Genomic DNA, 19,839 nt, shown 5'->3' on the forward strand with positions numbered 1-19,839 from the left:
AGAAAGACTCATGATAACAGAAGTAGATCAGTATTTATAGGTGAGAACAAACCATTTTATTCCACAATTGAATTAACATCGGAAAAGATCTGTTTTGAGTTTTAAAGAAAGCCACAGTATACATCACAAAGTATATTTCACACAGCTTTTTCTTCTGCCTGCTACATCTCATTTGTCTGACAACCTACATTAGGATCCTGTACAAACACTTCTAATGCATCAAGCAACAGATCTGAGCAGATCTCAAGCTACTGAAAAATCAGGGTAACCAGCCGAGTTATTGCTGGGATAAATAAATAATATTTTATATTATTAGACACATGTACCAAAACAGCGGGTTCCAAAAATAATTTTAGACCATTTCGTTTAGTCCAATTAATATTATTTGGTGTAAATAGCCCAGATTGATAAATTCACGTTAGAAATTCTAAAGGTGACTGGGGAAAGAAAAAAACAAAAAACAAAAAAAAAAAAAACAATAAATATGAACAAAAATACATTTAGGGAAGCTGAAGTTCCCTATTGTTTTGCATTCATGGGATGGAAACCCCTGAGGTACGTCTATGCATCACGTTCTCTAGAGAAGAAATAAAATGTTATAGAAGGAAATCTCCAAAAATACAAAACAAAAAGCAGAAGAATCGTACAGATTTTTGTTAACAGTCCTATCAAGAAGGCAGTAGCACCAAGGGAACAGAGGGGGCGGGATTCAGTAAGAGGATGATATCTGGTGCGCTCTTGGTGCTGTAACTTATGTGCAAAACGGGGAGCCTTTTGACTATCCTTCGAAAAACATGATTTTGGTCCTCATTCTGTCAAATCGTTTATTGCGCAGCTGACGCAGATGTAGTCCTCATTCTCAGCCTGCTCAGCAGACACTCCCACACAAATCTGGTGGAACCACTGGTTACAGCTGCCATCGCACTGGACCCAGTTTACCTGTGAGGACGAGAAAGAGCAATAATTATTCATGCAGGCAAAGAGACACACAATAACCCAATTATATAAGCAAGAACGATGCAGTAGATTAGAAAACAAAACCTCAAGCATTTCAATTATGCTAAAACTAACCTCGTTTCCTTCTGGCTGTTGACATTGCTTTGCCGAGCACACAGACCAATCCTCCTCCGAGTCGTCTGAATACGACAAGTCAGAAAGAGAGTTGGAGGGGGAGGTGGTTCGTTTCTCCTCTCTTCTCCTTTCCTTGTTCATTTTAGGCTTCTTTTTCTTGGGCTTCTTTATCTTGTCTCTGTGCTGCCCTTCCATGTTCTCTTTCTCTAGACGTCGCTTGCTGTTCTTCTCAAGCCTCTCGGGTTCCTTCTTGCTCTCTGGAACTCCATCCTAGATAGAATAAATTCAAATCAAAATTAGTCAAAAGCTCCGTTCTGAAACCTAGTGAGCAGTCTCACCTGCATAAGCAGCTGCCTTTTAAGTCAGTATGTTGTGGCCTGTGTGGACTCTCTATATAGGCAGAAGTTAACATGAACAACACTCAGTGTAAGACGTACTGTAAGACGTATGCTGCCGTGCTAACAGTACAACGCTAAGTATATAAACATACAAAACACACAAATATTAGATATTTTAATTAGAATAAACTATTTTTAGCAATACTCAGATTCATTACTGAAGAAAATATTTAGAATAAATTTCTCTCTCCTTTTTTGGACTTATTCTCAAATTTGGATGAATAGTAAAAAAAATAAAAGAAAATAATAATAATAATTAAAAAAAAAACCATATGGTAGCCAATTTCTGGCACTTAAAAAAAAGAAAAAGAAATGCTTTGGTAAATTATGACATGAAAAGTTGAAACTATGACACTCAAAGTCATAATGATGAAATAAAGTTAATTATATCAAGTCATAATTATGACAAACTTTTAAACTTTTAATGAATTAGTCATAAATTCTGGTTTTTATTTATGGTTTAGCATCTCATAGATCCTAATTATGACAGTCCAAATTGTAAGATAAAAAGTGTCAATTATTACAAAATATCAGGTGACAGAATGTAAACCTTTTCTCTTATAATGTCAATTACAACTTGTGTTACAATTATGAACTTATGTCATCATATCAAAGCATGATAATTTTTTCCTGTGTGGCAGAATTGGGCATCCATAAAAACTTACTAAAAAGATTAAATATTTTGTTTACCTGCATGTCACGTGACCATCAACTAACATCAAAGATCCGTAAATGTGAATGTGCTAAATGATTGAAATCAACTTCATTTAAATAAATATGAAGTAAATATTTTTAGTTTGGAAATCCTGTGTCGAAATCAGAGGAGTTTACAATGCAACAAAACTAATGCTATTGAAGGATTAGTAAACAAGTTGGGGTGTTCTCCCACCTGTCCTTTGCTGTGCGGAGGGCTCCTTTGAGGTGGGCTTCTGTCTTGAGCAATGTGATACTGGTGATCGTGTTCGCTGCTTTGCAGGGAGTGCTGGGATGGTGAAAACCTGTTGAGCAGGCTGCTATAAAGCTGCTGGAGCTCAGGTAAAGTCACCTGCATTAGAAGACCTTCCATCAACAGCTCCTCCAACTCCGTACTGAGTTCTGTAACACATGACACAATCCCAAATGTTTACACCCAGACATTCCCATCTACTCGGAAAGTGTGTAGTAAAACAGGTGTAGTTGTCTCACCATTGAGAGGAATACATGGCTGCAGCATGTAGAAAGAGCTGTTGCTCCCTACCAGTGTCTGAGATGATGCTGTTCCAGGAATATGTCTTGCCTGCATCATATAAATAGAACAGATCATGAATATAAATAGAAAAGTGTCACATTTTAATTGATTTTCCTCTACAAAACGAACTACATTCAAAACATATTAAGCTCACTTTTCCATTCGGATGCTGTGTAGGAGAAACCAGCTGCACTTTGTGTTGCCAGCGCACCGTTCTCTCAATCACATATCGCAGGGCATCGCCCTCTGGAAGCCGAACCCGAATCCGCTGTAAGGAAGCAAGCAGGGGAAGCACCTTATCCAGGGGTGGCTTCTCGGAGCGCTTGCAGAGCGGGCATAACCACGGTAGACCTGTCTGGATGTCCTTGAACCCTGGCACACAGCCGCTGTGGTAGGCGTCTCGACAGAGTTCACACTGTAGCATAGGGCCTGCTGGGACAGTGTGACACAAGCACACTGTAGGGGCCAAACAGCTGGGCGAAGACTGAAACTTTGACTCATTTGAGGTCCTCAACATAGACAGGCTCTCCAGCTCTTTCTGATGCACTTCACTGAGAGTGGCCATCTGTTTGGAGAACAACATACAAGTCTGAGCAGACACCCAAATGTCCATTACAGACTTGAACAGTCAGGACTCAACATTAAGGATGGGTTATTCTAGAGCCCAGCAGAGGAAAAACAAAACAAAAAAAAACTGGGTTTCTGCAAAGATTTAAAAACCACTTTTAAGTCCTGCATAAATTAAATTAATACTATGTCCATACAAAAACACAGAATTATAGCAATGTGCCAGTTTACTGAGTGACCAAAATACTAATAATACCTAGAAAAAAAAAAAATATGCATAATGTGGAGATTTAATTATGAAATACAATGGGACTCTTATTTTGAAATGCTTTCCTTCTACCAGCCATTCATTCAAAAAGATGAGGAAGATAAAATGGGCACCATCTACAACATATATTTTGAAATGCTCCAAAACCGAACCATGTATGTGCAACAACAGCTAATGTGATTATTAAATTTGAAATTAAATTACATAAATTCATTAAACTGAAATGAATGAATGAGGCATTTATATAGCCTTATTTTATATACCAAATTACAGTCTGTATTGCAATTCCTGTTTTTAAATGATAGACTTTTGTAATACCATTTAAAGGGGACATGAACTGCATTTTTGTTATTTTATAATGTTCCCCGAGGTCCATTTATAATGTTAGCAAGATCATAAAATATTAGCAAAAACATCATAATTTAGAAGTAACAGGCTGTTTTCTATACAGTTTCGTAAACAATGCTTTGTTAAGTGTGCCACTTAAGTTCATCCACTTTTTCCCAACGTTACACAGTGTCGGCCACAAACGGCCCAGTGTCTCACGACTAAAAGCAATGGAACCCAACAAGAGTTTGTTTCATATGTTTATATGAAAAATTTAAAACTTTTTTGGCTGCTTGGAACCCATTATTATTAGTGATTGTCTAAACTGGCTGCAGCGCGTTGTGATGCGACCCGACAAATCCCTGACAGTAAAGTGATGCCCTGTTCCATTTCTGACATACTCGGAGCACTTGTGTTTTAAGCTGTTTTAGGAATGACAAGGAAGTTTTGATTTCTGGCAGTACGTTTTTACAGTACATTGACCTCCCATATGTGAAAAGATCAAGGAAAATTTGATTTCTCATTTCATGACCCCTTTAAGATATTTATGGTCTTACATTTAACAGAAATCCTAAAAATATATCAGTAGCACTAACCAGAACCTGTTTGTTTTGCATTTAGTCTAAAACCTAACTAAAATGTGACTTACTGCTGAAACTGTATCTTTGCTTGTAGAAAGCACCTTTTCGACATCAAAAAGAGAGTCTAGTTTTACTTCAACTTTCTTGCAGGGTACTGAGACATCCTTGGCTTTTTTAGACTTTAACTTCTGTGGTCCAGTCTCACATCTAGGACACAAAACCTTAAAGACACAAACAGAACAATACATTTTACTCTCACAATTCACAGTTATTTACAACCAGTACTTTTTTAGAATGTGAATAAGTATGTACCTCGAGGAGAGAATGGGATGAGTTCCTCAACAGGAATGTTTTAGCTGCACTCTCCTTCCAGGCTTGTACCTCAGATATTAAACTTTCCAGTCGAGACAGTGGTTCCAGCATTACTGGAATACTTCTGGCTCTTGACACAAGTTCAGATAGGGCAGCGAGAACAGGAATTCGGCCTCCAGCCTGTAGCAATAAATGTTTAAATGGACCGAGCACTACTTGCACAAGATTCTTTGTGTCCAATCATAGGGTTATGAATAATAGAGAATTACACAAACATGTAAAACATACCTGAAGAGCATCTGCTTCCATTATCCACTCTCTGGCCCTGCTTACAGAGTCCTTAAGTTGAAGACAGCTGGGTAGGTATGCTGGGATGCTGTCCACTTCTTGTATAGCTGCCTCAAGTGCATCAATACTATGACGAGGCCTAAAATAAGCAAAAAAAAAAAAAAAAAAAAAGTTTACATTATTTAACAGGTTAAAAAGGTAGAGATTAAACAACCATATCTAAATAGTTAAGATGCTGCACTAACCTAGATTACTGGGTCAGTTTTTTTTTATTATATTAATATAAATGCATTTTAATATAATTATACCTTTGGAATATATTAATGTTTTTATTTAGCAAGGATGCATGAGAGACTGGTGAAAAGTGACAGTAAAGATTTCAAAATGAAATAAAATCAGTTCTTTTGAACTTTCCATTCATCAAAAAATTATCAGTTTCCACAAAAATATTAAGCAGCACAACCATTTTCAACACTGATAATACAGCCTTTGTGAGTATGAGACTTCTTTCAAAAACATTAAACAAACCTTATGGTCCCCAAAACTTTGAACAGTACATTGCCCAATGCGTCATACTGTCCATACAGTGTTCAATGTCACAATAGATCAAACCAGTTAATCTGCCAGGAAACAGCTTTAAGTCAAAATGCTAACCAGGCACATTTTTATTCCCCATCAGAACTAGCTCAACCATCTGACCACACCACCTGTGTGTGCTTTACAACATGCATGTTGGGAGAGCATGAACTGTATTAACCATAAGCCATTGAAAGAAATAGGTAAGATAAAAATTTGCAAGCAAAATTTTACCAGAATAATTTGCAAATTATTGTGTTGCAACATGATCATGTATACTGCCGAACCTAAACCACCAGGAGTTGCTTTCACTTCTCAGATCTGGCTGATAAAAGTGGTAAAGAGTTTGCTTGGTGCCACAAAAGCTTGTCAGTGGAAATTGTCACCATTTACTCCCCCTTGTTTCATTCTAAAACACATAAGAAATTAATTTTGTTTTAAAACAAAACTTTTTTTTTTAAACCTAAAAAAAAAAAAAAAAAAAAGTGTGTCTTGTTTCCTCTTAATGAACTTTTGAAGCATCAAAAGATCACCCAGACTTGCAGATGTGAAGTCTTGCAAAGAAGGGACAGAAATCTCTTAGGTTTCATCATTTCAAAAATAGTTTTACAGAGACACGAAGGAGAGTAAATAATGATAGAATTTTCCTTTTTTAGTGAACTATCCATTTACATTACATTAACATTTAACTTAAATACAAACCTAGCAGTGAGCATGTTATGAGCCTTTTCTTCCCAGTGTTCACAGACAGTGAGAAGCTCCTGCAGGCGGGCCATGGTTCTTTCCACACAGGCATGCGGTGTCAGGCCCACTCCTTGATCTATAAGCCTCCTCATGCAGTCTAGACTGAGGTCGGCTGGCTGATCGCTGGCTTCCTGAACGGCCTCCACCCAGCGGGTTTGCTCCAGCCTCTGCCTCAACACCACCAGCTGAGGCAACTCCACATCCAAGCCTGCACCTTCATCTAGGAGGCTTTGAAGAGCAGAGGAACCAGGCACGTCCTCTGCAAGGAGATCCGAGCTCTGTTGCTGGAACTGTTCGACACGGTTCAAAAGAGCCTGAGATAGAAGTAGAGACAGAAAATGTCAGATCAACACCTAAGACATCTGGGGAGAATTGCACCAAGCATGCTGTATGGTTGGGTACCTTTAAGAAAGGGGCCTGTCGGATGGTACAGGGCAGGTCATACAGCTGATTGACAAACGACCTCAGTTCCTCCACAGTGAGCTGGTTCTGAGACTTTCCCCCACCGGAGCGATATCTATTAACACAAATACAGATTTGCATCCATTTAAAACTAGTCAATTTGCAAGAACTTCAGATAGCTCAACAATCCAGAAAGAATAAATGTACCTTGTCTGTCTCTTGCCATTGAGGAGTTGTTGGGCCATTGAGGTACACCTATCTGCATTCTGAATGACTCGACGCAGATGACTTAGCAAGTCAGTCTCAGGGTATGACTTCTTCTCTGCTTCTGCTATCAATGAACGAAGCTCCTCCAAATCTAATAAGAAAGCAGAATCCCTTACTTTAATAAAAAAAAAGTGCTTTTAACTCCGAGACCCATTAAGCAATTAAATAATACCTAACTTTCATTAAATATGTGAAAAAATTAAACAAAATAACAGTTTTGGTGGGGGATGTGCATATTAACTGCTTCGGCTGGCTAAAGTCTTACAAAATGGCACCAACCAGCTGAAACAATTCTTAACACTTTTAGAATAAATGAATCATGCCTTGAAAGTTTGAACATACATGAATAAAGTGTAATAAAATGCAACACTGGGCTTTAGGGTTCAATACTTGGGATTTCTAAGGGATAAAGACAAACACATTGCAATAACAACAACTCACCACTTTTATTATCTTGATCCGCTTTCAAAATCTTGTTCACTTTAGATGCCCAGTCTTCATAGGACTCAGCACGGGCCGTCAAAGCCTGGAACAATGGCTTCAGCTCGGCAAGTGTATATTTATAGCTGTGCAAGTAAAAGACAAAAAGGTTCATTTAAGAAAACCTCCTAAATTAAATCAAATTTGCATTTGATCTATCATTCAGAAGTTTGTCCTATGCTTTTGCAAACACACACTTGAGCGTGTAGCTTCTAGCAGGGCAAGAGCAGAGGTCCTCAATGTGATGGAGACAGACCAGCTGGTCGGGGCTACAGGGACAGGTGATGGCAGACAGGTAACAGGTGGTCCGGCACTTAGCACACTGCCTTTCCTCATCTGGCAGTAAATCATAGTCAACCTGTTGGGAATGCCACACGCCCTAGGGAAACACAAACACAATGGGATCAATTAGTAACAGACAGACAGACCTTGAATACAAACAAAGTGAACAGACAACAGAGCTGCAGGCTTAATTACTTCAAGTAAATAAATTTAAAAAAAAAAAATGCATATAAAATATTATAGATCGATAGATAAGAAACATATTTTGTGGTTATTCAACCAACTTGGTCATGAAGTGCAAATTACAGCAGCTTAAATGGGCTAACAGCCATTAAAATAGCCACCCACCAGCTTATAGACTTTCTCACGGAGCATCTTCTCTTCCACAATCATGGTACACATGTCCTTCTGGACAGCAGAGGCCAGTTCTAACTCTAGAGAGTCTGCCTTGTTGGCAATATTACAGGTCATCTCATCGTGGGAGAAAACACAGTATCGGTTGAGGGACCGGTAATGCTCGACACACCGCCGACCAAGAGGCATCTGAAACGCAACATTGATATTGTGATAGTGTTTCAAATCATGAAACAGGTTTGCGTTGACTGACTTTGATGACATGTATCTTCAGCACAGTTTGCAGTGCTGGCTGCAATACTGATAACATCACATTTTTCGTTACTACATTTTCAGTAGTATTAGCTTGAGTTAGGATGCAGATGTAAAATTACGTTCCTTATCAAAAACAGTAACATCTGTAAAAATTGTAACAACCTCATTTTTATATGGTGAAATGTAATTATTTCTGACTGTTTGAGTTTTATTAAAATTAACCACTGATCTTCCACAGTAACATACATTTATCATTAAACCACACATATAGCACCTCAATACTATGGTAAAAATTTAACTATGTGGTTTCTAGGTATTTGTATGAAAAACAGTAGCCTAGTCTAAATGCATTTAGTATAAATGCATAAAACACTACAGTGTCATCACAAAAAAATAAAAAATACTATAATATTCCATTACTCATTTAATTCGTCTACATTACTACAATAAAACTGGCTATGAATATCCCACAGTACCACGGCGCAGTTAGTGTTACTACAGTAAATCCATGGTGAATTATGGCGATTTGTAGATTTAAAAGCCTTCTCACTGTATAGCTGTGCACAGTGTTTCTCAGCACCGTTTCATCTAAAATTAGTTTAAAATCACACTACTGTTTCAACTTTGAGCCGAGCAGATGAATGGTTCAAATGTTTTGTTCTGCTTTTAGTGCATAAATATTATATCAAACTCTTGTTATTTTATGAAGGAAAATTATATTGCAATAATTATTGTTTTATCGCCCAGCCCTAATGTCAAATTTAAATGTCTTTTACCCAGTCTGCAGTGCAGAAGTTGACTGCCTCGGCAAAGTTGAAGCCCTGGTTGAAACCACTGTGATAGGCCCTCGGAAAGGTAATGACAAACTCTCCAGCACACTGGTTTGTACGGTAAATCTAAAAGGAAGAAAGGATGAGGTAATCTCACATGAATAAAATTTACTCCATCTTGTATTATTAATGGTCTTTGTTTAGTTCGTAACTCCACTCACTGGTACTCCATGCTCCATGAGCACATTTGGGTTCATGATGGTGACCAGCTGGTGGAGCAGGTCTGGCTGAGACTCAAAGAGCTCAGGGGCCAGGCTCTTCATCACATTCTCCAACTGCTCAGCAGCGTAGCCAGGAGCGCCATACCACGTCTTTGGCTCTCCCCTGCAAATCAAAACAACAAAAGAGAATGGGAAAAACAATAATCTCAGAGCGTGAATTGTTTTTGTCTCAGAAACTGTTCAAATGAAGCACAAACAATCAATTGAACTCTTTCCCCGTGATTGACAAGATATCACGTCAATTAAGAGACAATGCTTCCCCGTCAAAGACGAGCTTTTATGGCAATCCGTGTTCTAGGTGCATTACGGTAAGGAAAGCCCTAGCGCATGTCCTGAAAGAGTTACAGGTGCGGATACAAGATGATCAGCACAAACGGAAGGATCAGAGAAAATGTAGATCATATATGCATTTTCAATCTAGTCAGTAGTAGTCAGTGAGGGGAGATGCTTTTACAGACACAGAAACATCTCTAGTTGATCATAGAAATCATCAGAAATGCTGGCGGTGAAAAAAAAAAAAACACTGGTGGGGAAAGAGTTAATAAGCCATGAACATGAAGAGCAGGTACACTCACTCAATCTACCACGTAAAATAGGTTACTTTCAATCTGGAAAGTGAGAGTGGATTACCAGTGCAGATAGTTGATGGAATAGCTCCAATGGTCCTCAATGTGCCAGCAGAAGGAGGAGAAGCACATGCCCACATAAAGCCATGGGAGCTTCATCCCACAGATGTCCGCTGTGACATGAGTCAGCACAGATGCATCCAAAACTGGCATGTTGTTGAGGTTCCAGCCACTGCTCAGATAATCCTGGACAAAAAGAAATGATTTCATGAACCTGCATTTGTAATCTTAAGATTTAGGTTTGTGCTTCCAGCATACAGATTGCAAGAACAAAGCATTTCAGGTCATTTCTGTACCTCCTCCTCTGGTGAGACCTTAAATGTGCCGTTCTTAATAGGGAAGCCGCTTCCAAAATCTTTTGAAGCAATATCAGCCCCATACTCTACAGTGACATCCTCCTCAATGGTGCTAACCAGCCTCCAAAACTCCTTCTCCACCAGCTCTGTGGGAACCATCTGCCAAAAAATAAAGCTGATCACTTAATATTCCACATGGTATGCAACCATACTAGTCTCACAAAAGTGTTCTTTAACAGACATACATGAACAGGCATGTTAAAGTAGTCAGACTTGAAAGAGTCAGCCATATCTCCAAAGGTGCGAAGGGTGTAGTCTCTGGAGGCCTGCTCGAACCCAAACGCTACCGGTGGCTTACCACACTCCTAAAGGGAGAATAGGGAGGCCAATGATTACGAACTAAATGCAAATGACTATTAAAATACAATCCAGTACTACTAAGAGGCATCACGTACTAACAGACAATAGTTAATAGATAGAGAACACAAACAGGAGCAGCTGTAATTTAGTTATGAAAAAAAGCTTAGAAGTATATGACCTTGTCACATGATTGTTTAGTAACCTCATGTAAACCTTTACTTAAATAAATACAAAGAAGACATCCGTTTGCAAATGCAGTCAGGAGTGGCTCACCTGAGCCAGGCACTTGGGGCATCTCCAGTCACCTTTGGGGACATCGTGGAGGGGAGGGATCAGACAGAAGGTGTGATAACTGTCGTCACACCCATCGCAAAGCAAGAGTCTATCTTCATCACCTCCACCCCCACATACCAAGCACATGTACTGCTCCACCTGCGGGGAAAAAACAAAAACATTGCCATAAAAGAACGCACTGCATACTTCCTGTTGTGCGAAAATCAAATGGTCCTCTGACCTCCGCCCTCACCTTTGATTTTTCACCTTCAACTTGTTGCTCAATGGGTTCTTCTTTCACCTGCACTGGAATTTTCTTTACTGGAAGAAATTTATAAAGTAAATAAGTTTGAAATTCCACACTGCATTGAGCTTACAATATGGAATAAAATTGGAGGGGGGGGTCGCTAAGATTTTTTTTTAATGTTTCTGAGTAGTAACAGTAGTTATTTATTTTTATTGCCATGCCTAAGGCTATCTTCATGGCAAAAGAGCTGGGATAATACAAGGAGTTACATAAACATAAAATAAAAACACAAAAATACAGCAGTTAAAATTATACAAGATTTTTTAATTAACATGATAAAGCTAAAATCTTTTCTGGCAAAATCTTACTAGTCCCTGAGTGAGCATACTTCATAAAAAAAAAGTTTTCTACTTGCATTTAAATCGGGACATTCCAATAAAATATGTTTCATGGAAAGGGGGGTCTTGCAGAAGTGTTGGGTCTTCGCCTTTAAGCAAAAAGGCATGGGTCAATGACCTATACGACATCTTGTAAACACCACTTGATCAAATCTTGTTTTGAAAGATTAAAGTCTCTTTCAGATTTCAGGAAGAATTTCACGTAATTTATTTTGAATGTTTTTAAAAAGTCTCGTGCTCACCAAGGTTGCATATATTTGATCAGAAATTCAGTAAAAACAATAATGTGAAATAATTTTACAATTTAAAATAATAATTGTTTTCTATATTAATGCATTTTAAAATGTAATGTATTTCTGTGATGGCAAAACAACAGCCGTTACTTTAGTCTTCAATGTCATTGATTTTTGAAGAATTGTTTCTAATATGTTGATTTGGTGTTCAAGAAACTTATGGAAACCGAGATATCGTGATTATTTTTTAGGATTTTTTGTTCATTTGAAATAGAAATGTATTATAACAAGGTAAAAGTCTTCTGAACACATACATACATAAACATATATACATATTTTCATATATTTTTTTTCTAGATGATGTTAATACTACGCCATGAAGAACTTTAAAAGACAATGTAGAAATAAAAATATATGGATCTGTACCTGGTTCTAGTTTTGCCACATATGAGCCCATTCTCCTCCTCAGGTTGGGTTTTTCGCACACCTCACCCGGTTCTGATTTAAAACAGCGGCCCTATGAAAACAGGCAACGTCAGTAATTAAGACATTACTATCTAGTAGACACTACTACCTGGTCCAGGTATGAATCAGATTTCTGTATCTGTCCTTTACCTTGGTCCGTTTAGCTCTGCGGGCGATAGTGCAGGTTTCCGCTGGTTGCACCGACTGACGCTGGGGCAGGTCGTGGGGTTTGTACTCCTTGTCTTTGGTGTCATTAGTCAGAGTTGGCTTCTGAGAGTTCTGTTGGAGAAAGATAATGTTGACAACATGCAAGTAACAAGCCCATACATTAACAATAAAAAACCTTACAAAGAATACAAATGCATAACTGTATTTATAACACCATTATAAGTGTACACATGGCTTCACTCTTAATTAATTAACTAACCGGAGAGCCACATGACAGCAGGGTGGACATTATTAAAGCCAGTAACAGTGAGAGGCAAAGCAGATCACCCCTAGGGTATTAACCAAGGGGTAAAAGCAGCAGGCGAGTGGGCCTAGAGCTCAGGGCTCATTGAATGAAATCACACCCCTTTATGGGTGGGGGGGAAGGGGCCGTGGGTACAGCACTGAAAAACATGCACCTCAGAGAAAGCTGTTAACCACTGAACCCACAGGAACACCAAAACACAGACGAACAGCCTACCAGACACTACTTAAAGAGTAAAAACAAAAGACACCCTATAAAAACATACACAGGAACACAACCTCAAGTTTGTTCACTGCACTTCATAGTACTTCATAGCAAACTACTGTGCACGCCACCTAATCTGCACTGAATATATATATGGTGAAAATAAACTAGGCCGCTTATCAACAATGCTTCAATAACTGGGGCACCCTTTCTACTCAGATACAGTTGAGTTCTCTGCCAAAAAAAAAAATAAAAAAAAAATAAAAAAAATAAATGACAATGGCTGTCATGTGTGCACCATAACAAAGAACATGTATCAGGAAAAGGGGTGGAAACTGAATGATATTCAGTTAAAAACTGATAGGGCAAGTTATACAAGTGCTTTAGCGACCTCACCATAAGATGAACTCCCGTCTGGAACAAATAATATGGGTAGAGAATCCTCTCATAGTGAGCACGAAGGTGAGAGCCAACTGCTTTGCCAGGAGCAAAGCCCATCTTCAGTGCGATCTGGGTCCATCTCCGCTCTTTACAGACCACATCAAAGCATCCCTCCTCTTTGACCAGCTAGACAGAGACAGGGGGTCAAAGACATGTTTACATCCATATTTCATTTTCAAAAAGGCCACTGAGAAAGTATAGGACAGCATTTTCAACTTTAGTATTCCTAATTTACCTGTCAACTGCAGAAATCAAGTAATATGCTTTAAACTTTGCACATGGTCACTAGAGATGACATAACCTAAGTCCTACCTTGTAAAGCACATACAAGTCCAGAGTTTTGCGCTCAACGTGAGGAATTTTCAATGTACAACCCTGCAGTTCCCAGAACTTTGCTATCTGGTCCAGGAAGTTGAGCTTCACTCTGGTCTGGGCCTATAAAACAATACAACACAACACAACACAAAATCAAACAAAGTCCTCATTCTTTCAAAATCATCTGGATTGCAAAGGAGAAAACATTATGGCATTGCATATTCAAAAGAACTTAATTTATATTAAAATTTACACTGATGTTCAAAAGTTTGCGTCGAGTTAGATTTTAAACATTTATTCAGCAAAGATGTATTTAATTTTCTATATAAAAAAAAGTTTTCCCTTCTATTCATCAAAAAAATCCTCTGAGACATCTTCAAAAACATTTTTAAAATCTTACCGACCCCAAACTTGTGAACAGAAATGTGTGTGTATTATATATATATATATATATAAACTGAGAAACCAAAAGAGTTTCTTTAAAACCTGTGCTTTAAAGTGTGGCAGACCAAAAAGAGGTCACGCTGGTTGCAGGTTTTGGTTTAGATTTAATAAGGCCACATGAACATATCTGCAAATACAAAATATCTAACAAGCAGAACACAAATAAAAAAAAAAGGTCTCACCTCTAACTCATTGAGCCTCTGAATGCGTGGCGTAAAATGCAGTCTGTCCACATCACAGGCAAATGGTGGCTGCCAACCCTGACATAAAGTAAAAAACGTGTTAAGCTTTTATGCTTACCATTTGCCACAAGACGATGTCCTGTCTAACGGAAGACAATTATTTGTGCTTATATCTGCATGTGGGTATTTCATCATGCCATCTTTCTACTGAACAATGATGCTTATGAATACAATATGTAAGTGATATAACAATATTCTCCATCAAGACGATAAAAATAAATAAATACTGTTAAATACTAGTACTCAAAACAATATCATGATTGTCTTAATTTCAAGAGGCCCTGATTTGTTTTCCACTAAATCACTTTCGTTATAGGTCATAAGGTAGGTATTAATTTCATAGTACACATATAAAATAAAGTTACAAAAATTCTTCTGATTCTGGAACCATTAACATTTTTTTTTTTTTTTTTTTATTTAAGTGATAAAGCATCAGTCATAAAAGCATTTTCGCAGTACAGCATACAAGGATGGGTACAGAAGACTACAATACATTTCTTTATCTTTCCACTGAGGCCCTTTTAGGGTGTTAACAATTGTGAACAACAAGACAAACGCAAAAATATGCATAGCTAATATAACATCTGTGTAAACGTTTAAAACGCGACCTAAACTGAATTTCACTTCTCACTTGCGTTATTTACACCAAATTTCAGTTTCAATAGCCAAATGCAAATACACAACTCACACAACATGGAGGACAACGGCAGGGACAAATTACGCCACCTCAAACTTCAGCAATATTTTTTTACATGTTTGTTGCAAGATTAAACTTAAACCTTGAAGTATTTGATAAACGACAGAAATTTGTTGACAAATGCAGCGGTTTTACGTTATTTCCTAGCAAAAGCGGTCATTGTTAATCAAAACAGTCTTTCCGTAGCACCGAACAAACAGTACAAAATGCATTTGATCCACTTTTGAATAATAAACAGACACTTTAACGCCATATGTCAACATCAGATAAGCAAATAAAATATAAGATTTAAAAGCAAATGCTTTTACGTTAAAGGTAAAAATAGGAAGTTGCATGGATTAAAAAAAAGAAAAAAAAGAATGTAACATCAAAAAGTCCAGATTATTCGCAAAATGTTCTAAACTACATGTAAAATAAAGTTATATAATACTTGTAAATTCACAATCGAGGATTGCTCTTGTTTGGGTGGATGCATTCTAGCCAACATTGATTTTGGAAGACAATAACAATCACTAACGTTGCATTCTGTCCCCAAGCAAACATTTAAAAGTATCAGTATCTGGAAAAAAAAACAACAAAAAAAAAAACTGTCGTGGTACTCAAAAGAAAGCAAGTGTACGATAAAACTCTCTTGGAAAGAAAGTAACGCTAAGCGATGTTATTGTGGTCGCTATTGGAGTAAACCACACGCAAGCATTCACGCATAGCTAGTAGCTGCGCGCACACGCGCACACGCCGTTACGAACGTTCGCAATGGCTGGAGCCGCAATCCGCCATGTTGAAAAAACCTGTCTTCAGAAAAAGTGTTTCAGGGTCTGCGATCTGCGAGTAAAAAAAGACGACCGAGAGCTGGCCTGCATCTGACAGTTCTGTTATATGTCGAAGAAACTTACCGGGGGCGGTCGGATCTTGCAGATGCCAGTGTTTTCTGCAATTGGACGTATTTTGTTGATGAACCCAAAAGGGTCGGCAAATTCCTCCCAACTGGGCTCAAAGACAGGGCACTCCGGTGGTGGAATAAACTCGTTGGGTCGTGAATGGGTCATTCTGGGGAACTTGATCCAAATGATGACATGTAGAAACTGCAGTAAACTGTTTGAAGTTGAAGTAAATGTTTTAATTAGTCTCGAAAAGATGCCATATTAAAGAATGATTACACCTGAACTCCGACAATTAACATCCTCATCCACTTTGGGAAACGTACACACAGACGGAGTGCCGACCATACAGCGATTAGTAGTCTTCCGCTTTCAAAAGTAGAGACGCTGGATTTCCTTTCCCCATCCGGCTTTCTCACCAATATAGATTTTTTTTAAAGTTTTTTTTAAATGTAAAATGCACACTTTAATTTTCCATAAGGCATGGCAAGTGGAAAGAACGCATTATTCAATATCGCAACACTTATGTAACGATCAATGCTAACAAAGCTTTTGGTTTTGTAATGGTCAGCAATGATCAACATGATACAGTAAGCATCAAATATACGTTACTTCAATTAATTATATTATAGCAAACAAAATATAGAATTATATTTAAACTCTGACACACGGAGCTGTTTATAAAAGTCACCCAGATTTTATTTTCAAACGCGTTTGCTTTTTTTCCCCCTAGCTCTATCTCCTCGAGCGTAAACATTTTAAGTAACAGACAGTACTCTCATAAAATCTGTGGTCAAAAACAAAGCTTTTATATATGACAAACCCCTCAAAAACTTTCGTACATCTGTGTGTTTCAACGTCTCCACTAAAGTGTTTTAAAAAGGCAGAAGTAGGCTGCCATTGAATTAGAGAAGTGACTTGCGCGGATTGATACACCACAGCTTCATTGTAACCGGAATTACTTCTTTAAATGGACTCTTTCAAGTTACCCACTCGGAAGTAACAGATGTTGTCCAGGGACGATGAATTTAGCCACTCTCCACCCGATTGACATTTAAATTCACGATTAACCTCTGGAGTGGGGTGACATCGTGCAAACAGCACATCAAAAACCTTTGAATGTATAATCCGTGGGCATTTGCAGCGTCACATGACCCGATTTCGGAATGCGGGATCCTTCAGCGGAAAATGAAATACTGTGCCAAGACAGAAAGTATCTCACCGTACTGGCGTTGCGCTTGACTTCTGTCTTTACATATCTTTGTGCAGAAAGTCCATCAACATCCACCGTAGCATTCCATGCGAGCAATATCTACGAGCACGTACCACACGTCAACTCGGAAGCTGTCGCCCCCTATAACACAGGACAGATATCCCCGCTTCCCTGATCCGCCTATCGCAGGAAACAGCCACAGCTCTATTCCACCGAGGCAGGCTGAGGTGTGGCAGTAGTAGCCTGACCTGTTACCGACGATATCAAGGATATTGTTTTTGAAATTAATAATTCTTCTTTGCTAATTTGACTTCAGTGTGTGTTATGGCTTATTTTCTCCAAATCACTTTAAAGCATAAATGCTTATTAATATTCTTGTTTAGAGCAGCACATCCAGGTAGGGTGTTTAGATATGTGTATAACATTGATCTAAACCATGAGTATATATATATATATATATATATATATATATATATATAAAATTTTGTTCAAATGTGATGCATGACAAGTACAAAACTGCACTTTGTTTGAAAATTATGTGTGTATGTATGTATGCAGTCAAACCAAACATTATTCAGACACAATTTTTGATATTTTTTTTTTTACTAGTGGGTGCAGGACACTATAGTTCACTTATGTAATAAAATAAACTGTGACATATTATACCCAAGAATTAATCACAAAGTGGACTACCAGTAAAATTGATACAAATTTGGGACCGAAAGTAATTCAGACACTCTGACCTGACTATGTTTTGCTTAATTTTTTTATTAATTTTTTTTTAAATTGCTAACACGACCTTTTCACACCACAGACTGAACAAAATTAAGCATTGCTTGGTAATTAGTTGACCTAAATTGGTATCATATAATTGTGTACTTAAATTTAACAGCTGACAGCTATTCAACCTAATTCATTACATACGTTTCTATCAAAGTTATCTGACATTATAAAGATGCATTTGTTCTGACAGTTCAACTCTGAGTTTTTTTTTTTTTTTACATAAACTGTGATGATGTGAGAAATGTTGATAGTGTCTGAATATATTTTGGTTTGTATTTATACAAATATGCACAAACAAATGTGCTTTTTAAGGGACAATTTTCTACAAAAAACTACAAAGAACCATTTGGAGTTTTATTTTATTTATTTGTTTCAGTTGATATTGCAGGTCTGCTGAAATGATCAATGATGAATTATTGTTACACGGCAAGGACTGTCCTACTAAATCTTTTCATACACAAAAGTGACTTCATGTATTACGCAGGGAGAGATACGAAGGATGGAAAGGACTTGTGTTAAGGAATGTTTAAAAGGATCATCTCCATTTGTTTTTGGCAGACTGATGATAGACAGGTGCAGTATTACATGTAAGCATACAGTTTGGTGGGAATGAATCACAATAAAAAAAAAAAAAACACATTATAAAAAAACCAACCACATTGATCTGAACTCTGCCGAAAGAATAAAATATGAAAGCCATTTTTGTTATGTAGTTGAATACCATAGAATTTTCCAAACAGTGACTTCAGTACGTGCTCTATTCGTGGTTCACCCTGTCCAATGCCACATAGAAGCTCTTCTTGTCATCCAGGCAATGCCAACCAATGGGTCCGATCTCACAATCCGCACAAATAAGGTACTTCACTTTACCTACATCTTTTGTAAAGCCCACATTCTCAAATGTGTACATGTCATCAACCAGCCAGTGAGCTGTCAATGTGTCCCCATTCAACGTCCCGTCTGACTGACCAATGGAGGTTTTCTTTCTCATTGCAGGCAGAAACAGCTGGGAAATGGGAAGGGGTGTTGCATAGAAAACAGAGGGCACAACAGTCTTAAAATAACACTCATCATCATATACATAATATAAATTGTTTAAATTACAAGTCAGTCAGACAGACTATAATTCTGCAAATTACTTAGTGTAAATTATATTTAATTATCATGTGATGTAACACATGAACCATAACTATATTTAAAATGCTTACCTCCTTTTCTGCAAACAGTGCCATGCCTGGACAGAGCACTTTGGAGCCACATCTCTGGCACAACACTGCTTTCACATTTTTACCATCTTCTGACACAAGAGCGGGGTCTACAGATCCCTCGGGAGAGGTCTGTTTGCTGTCATCCATTTTAGTAAGCAACTTTGTTCAAACTGAAAACAAAACATACGATCAATTAGAATTGAACAATTATTACTTGATTAAGCTCGGTCTGTCAATACATCTAATATGGAATTAATATAAATAGCTAACTGGCTAAATAAGTGACTAGGAAGGAAGAATACTCACCTCTGAGTCAGACCATGAGGAAAACTGATCTGGTTTAAGACGGAAGTATTACCCAAATATAGTCTTATAAATGTTGAGTGCAAATATGGTAACTTAGGTGTAAACACAATAATAGACACCAGTTGGAAAATACTAGCGGACTACTGTCGGCTACTGCTAATATTTGCACAACCGCTAAAACAGACCGGTTGAAAACAATAGACGACTTTTACGTTCCGCTCAGAAAAACACAGACTCCATTTTCAAGCGCTAGCTGTAGTCGTTGTGTTGTGTTCGCATGATGGGAA

The 19,839-nt window shown here is 37.9% G+C and overlaps 2 protein-coding genes across 6 annotated transcripts; both read right to left on the reverse strand.

Annotated features, from left to right (window-relative positions):
* Positions 1 to 14: 14 nt before the first annotated feature.
* On the reverse strand, positions 15 to 17,464 carry kdm5ba (lysine demethylase 5Ba). 5 transcript variants are annotated; one of them, XM_058792020.1, is made up of 29 exons: positions 17,265 to 17,464; positions 16,058 to 16,256; positions 14,408 to 14,485; positions 13,779 to 13,901; positions 13,422 to 13,592; positions 12,500 to 12,628; positions 12,311 to 12,401; positions 11,669 to 11,740; positions 11,260 to 11,327; positions 11,007 to 11,165; positions 10,619 to 10,738; positions 10,374 to 10,532; positions 10,082 to 10,263; positions 9,392 to 9,554; positions 9,177 to 9,296; positions 8,140 to 8,334; positions 7,707 to 7,888; positions 7,471 to 7,595; positions 6,970 to 7,120; positions 6,763 to 6,877; positions 6,319 to 6,674; positions 5,041 to 5,179; positions 4,753 to 4,932; positions 4,509 to 4,661; positions 2,852 to 3,262; positions 2,655 to 2,745; positions 2,359 to 2,564; positions 1,072 to 1,341; positions 15 to 939 (listed from the first exon to the last, which is right to left on the reverse strand). In XM_058792020.1, exons 2-29 carry the CDS (start codon positions 16,208 to 16,210, stop codon positions 808 to 810), a joined length of 4,494 nt encoding a protein of 1,497 aa, XP_058648003.1. In that variant the 5' UTR covers positions 16,211 to 16,256; positions 17,265 to 17,464; the 3' UTR covers positions 15 to 807. The 5 variants fall into 5 exon arrangements, with proteins under 5 accessions (XP_058648003.1, XP_058648005.1, XP_058648004.1 ...); XM_058792022.1 differs by lacking the exon at positions 17,265 to 17,464 and adding an exon at positions 17,036 to 17,213; XM_058792021.1 differs by lacking the exon at positions 17,265 to 17,464 and adding an exon at positions 16,369 to 16,383.
* A 1,287-nt stretch (positions 17,465 to 18,751) lies between these two features.
* rabif (RAB interacting factor) lies at positions 18,752 to 19,814 on the reverse strand. Its single transcript, XM_058792034.1, has 3 exons — positions 19,553 to 19,814; positions 19,247 to 19,416; positions 18,752 to 19,044 (listed from the first exon to the last, which is right to left on the reverse strand). The coding sequence occupies exons 2-3, from the start codon at positions 19,391 to 19,393 to the stop codon at positions 18,796 to 18,798; spliced, it is 396 nt and encodes a 131-aa protein (XP_058648017.1). The 5' UTR covers positions 19,394 to 19,416; positions 19,553 to 19,814; the 3' UTR covers positions 18,752 to 18,795.
* Between the last annotated feature and the right edge of the window lie 25 nt (positions 19,815 to 19,839).

The sequence above is a fragment of the Onychostoma macrolepis genome, chromosome 11 (assembly GCF_012432095.1).
Source record: "Onychostoma macrolepis isolate SWU-2019 chromosome 11, ASM1243209v1, whole genome shotgun sequence".
Classification (NCBI taxonomy): domain Eukaryota; kingdom Metazoa; phylum Chordata; class Actinopteri; order Cypriniformes; family Cyprinidae; genus Onychostoma; species Onychostoma macrolepis.

Bases quoted from the DNA above. Each gene is read 5' to 3' on its own strand.
- kdm5ba (XM_058792020.1), bottom strand. From the start codon at position 16,210: ATGACCCATTCACGACCCAACGAGTTTATTCCACCACCGGAGTGCCCT. The intron at 6,878-6,969 runs GTACATTTATTC...TTGTGTTAATAG, and splicing joins AATGGCAAGAGACAGACAAG to ATATCGCTCCGGTGGGGGAA. The intron at 2,565-2,654 runs GTGAGACAACTA...CATGTGTTACAG, and splicing joins GCCATGTATTCCTCTCAATG to AACTCAGTACGGAGTTGGAG.
- rabif (XM_058792034.1), bottom strand. From the start codon at position 19,393: ATGGATGACAGCAAACAGACCTCTCCCGAGGGATCTGTAGACCCCGCT. The intron at 19,045-19,246 runs GTAAGCATTTTA...CCCATTTCCCAG, and splicing joins CACTGTTTGCAGAAAAGGAG to CTGTTTCTGCCTGCAATGAG.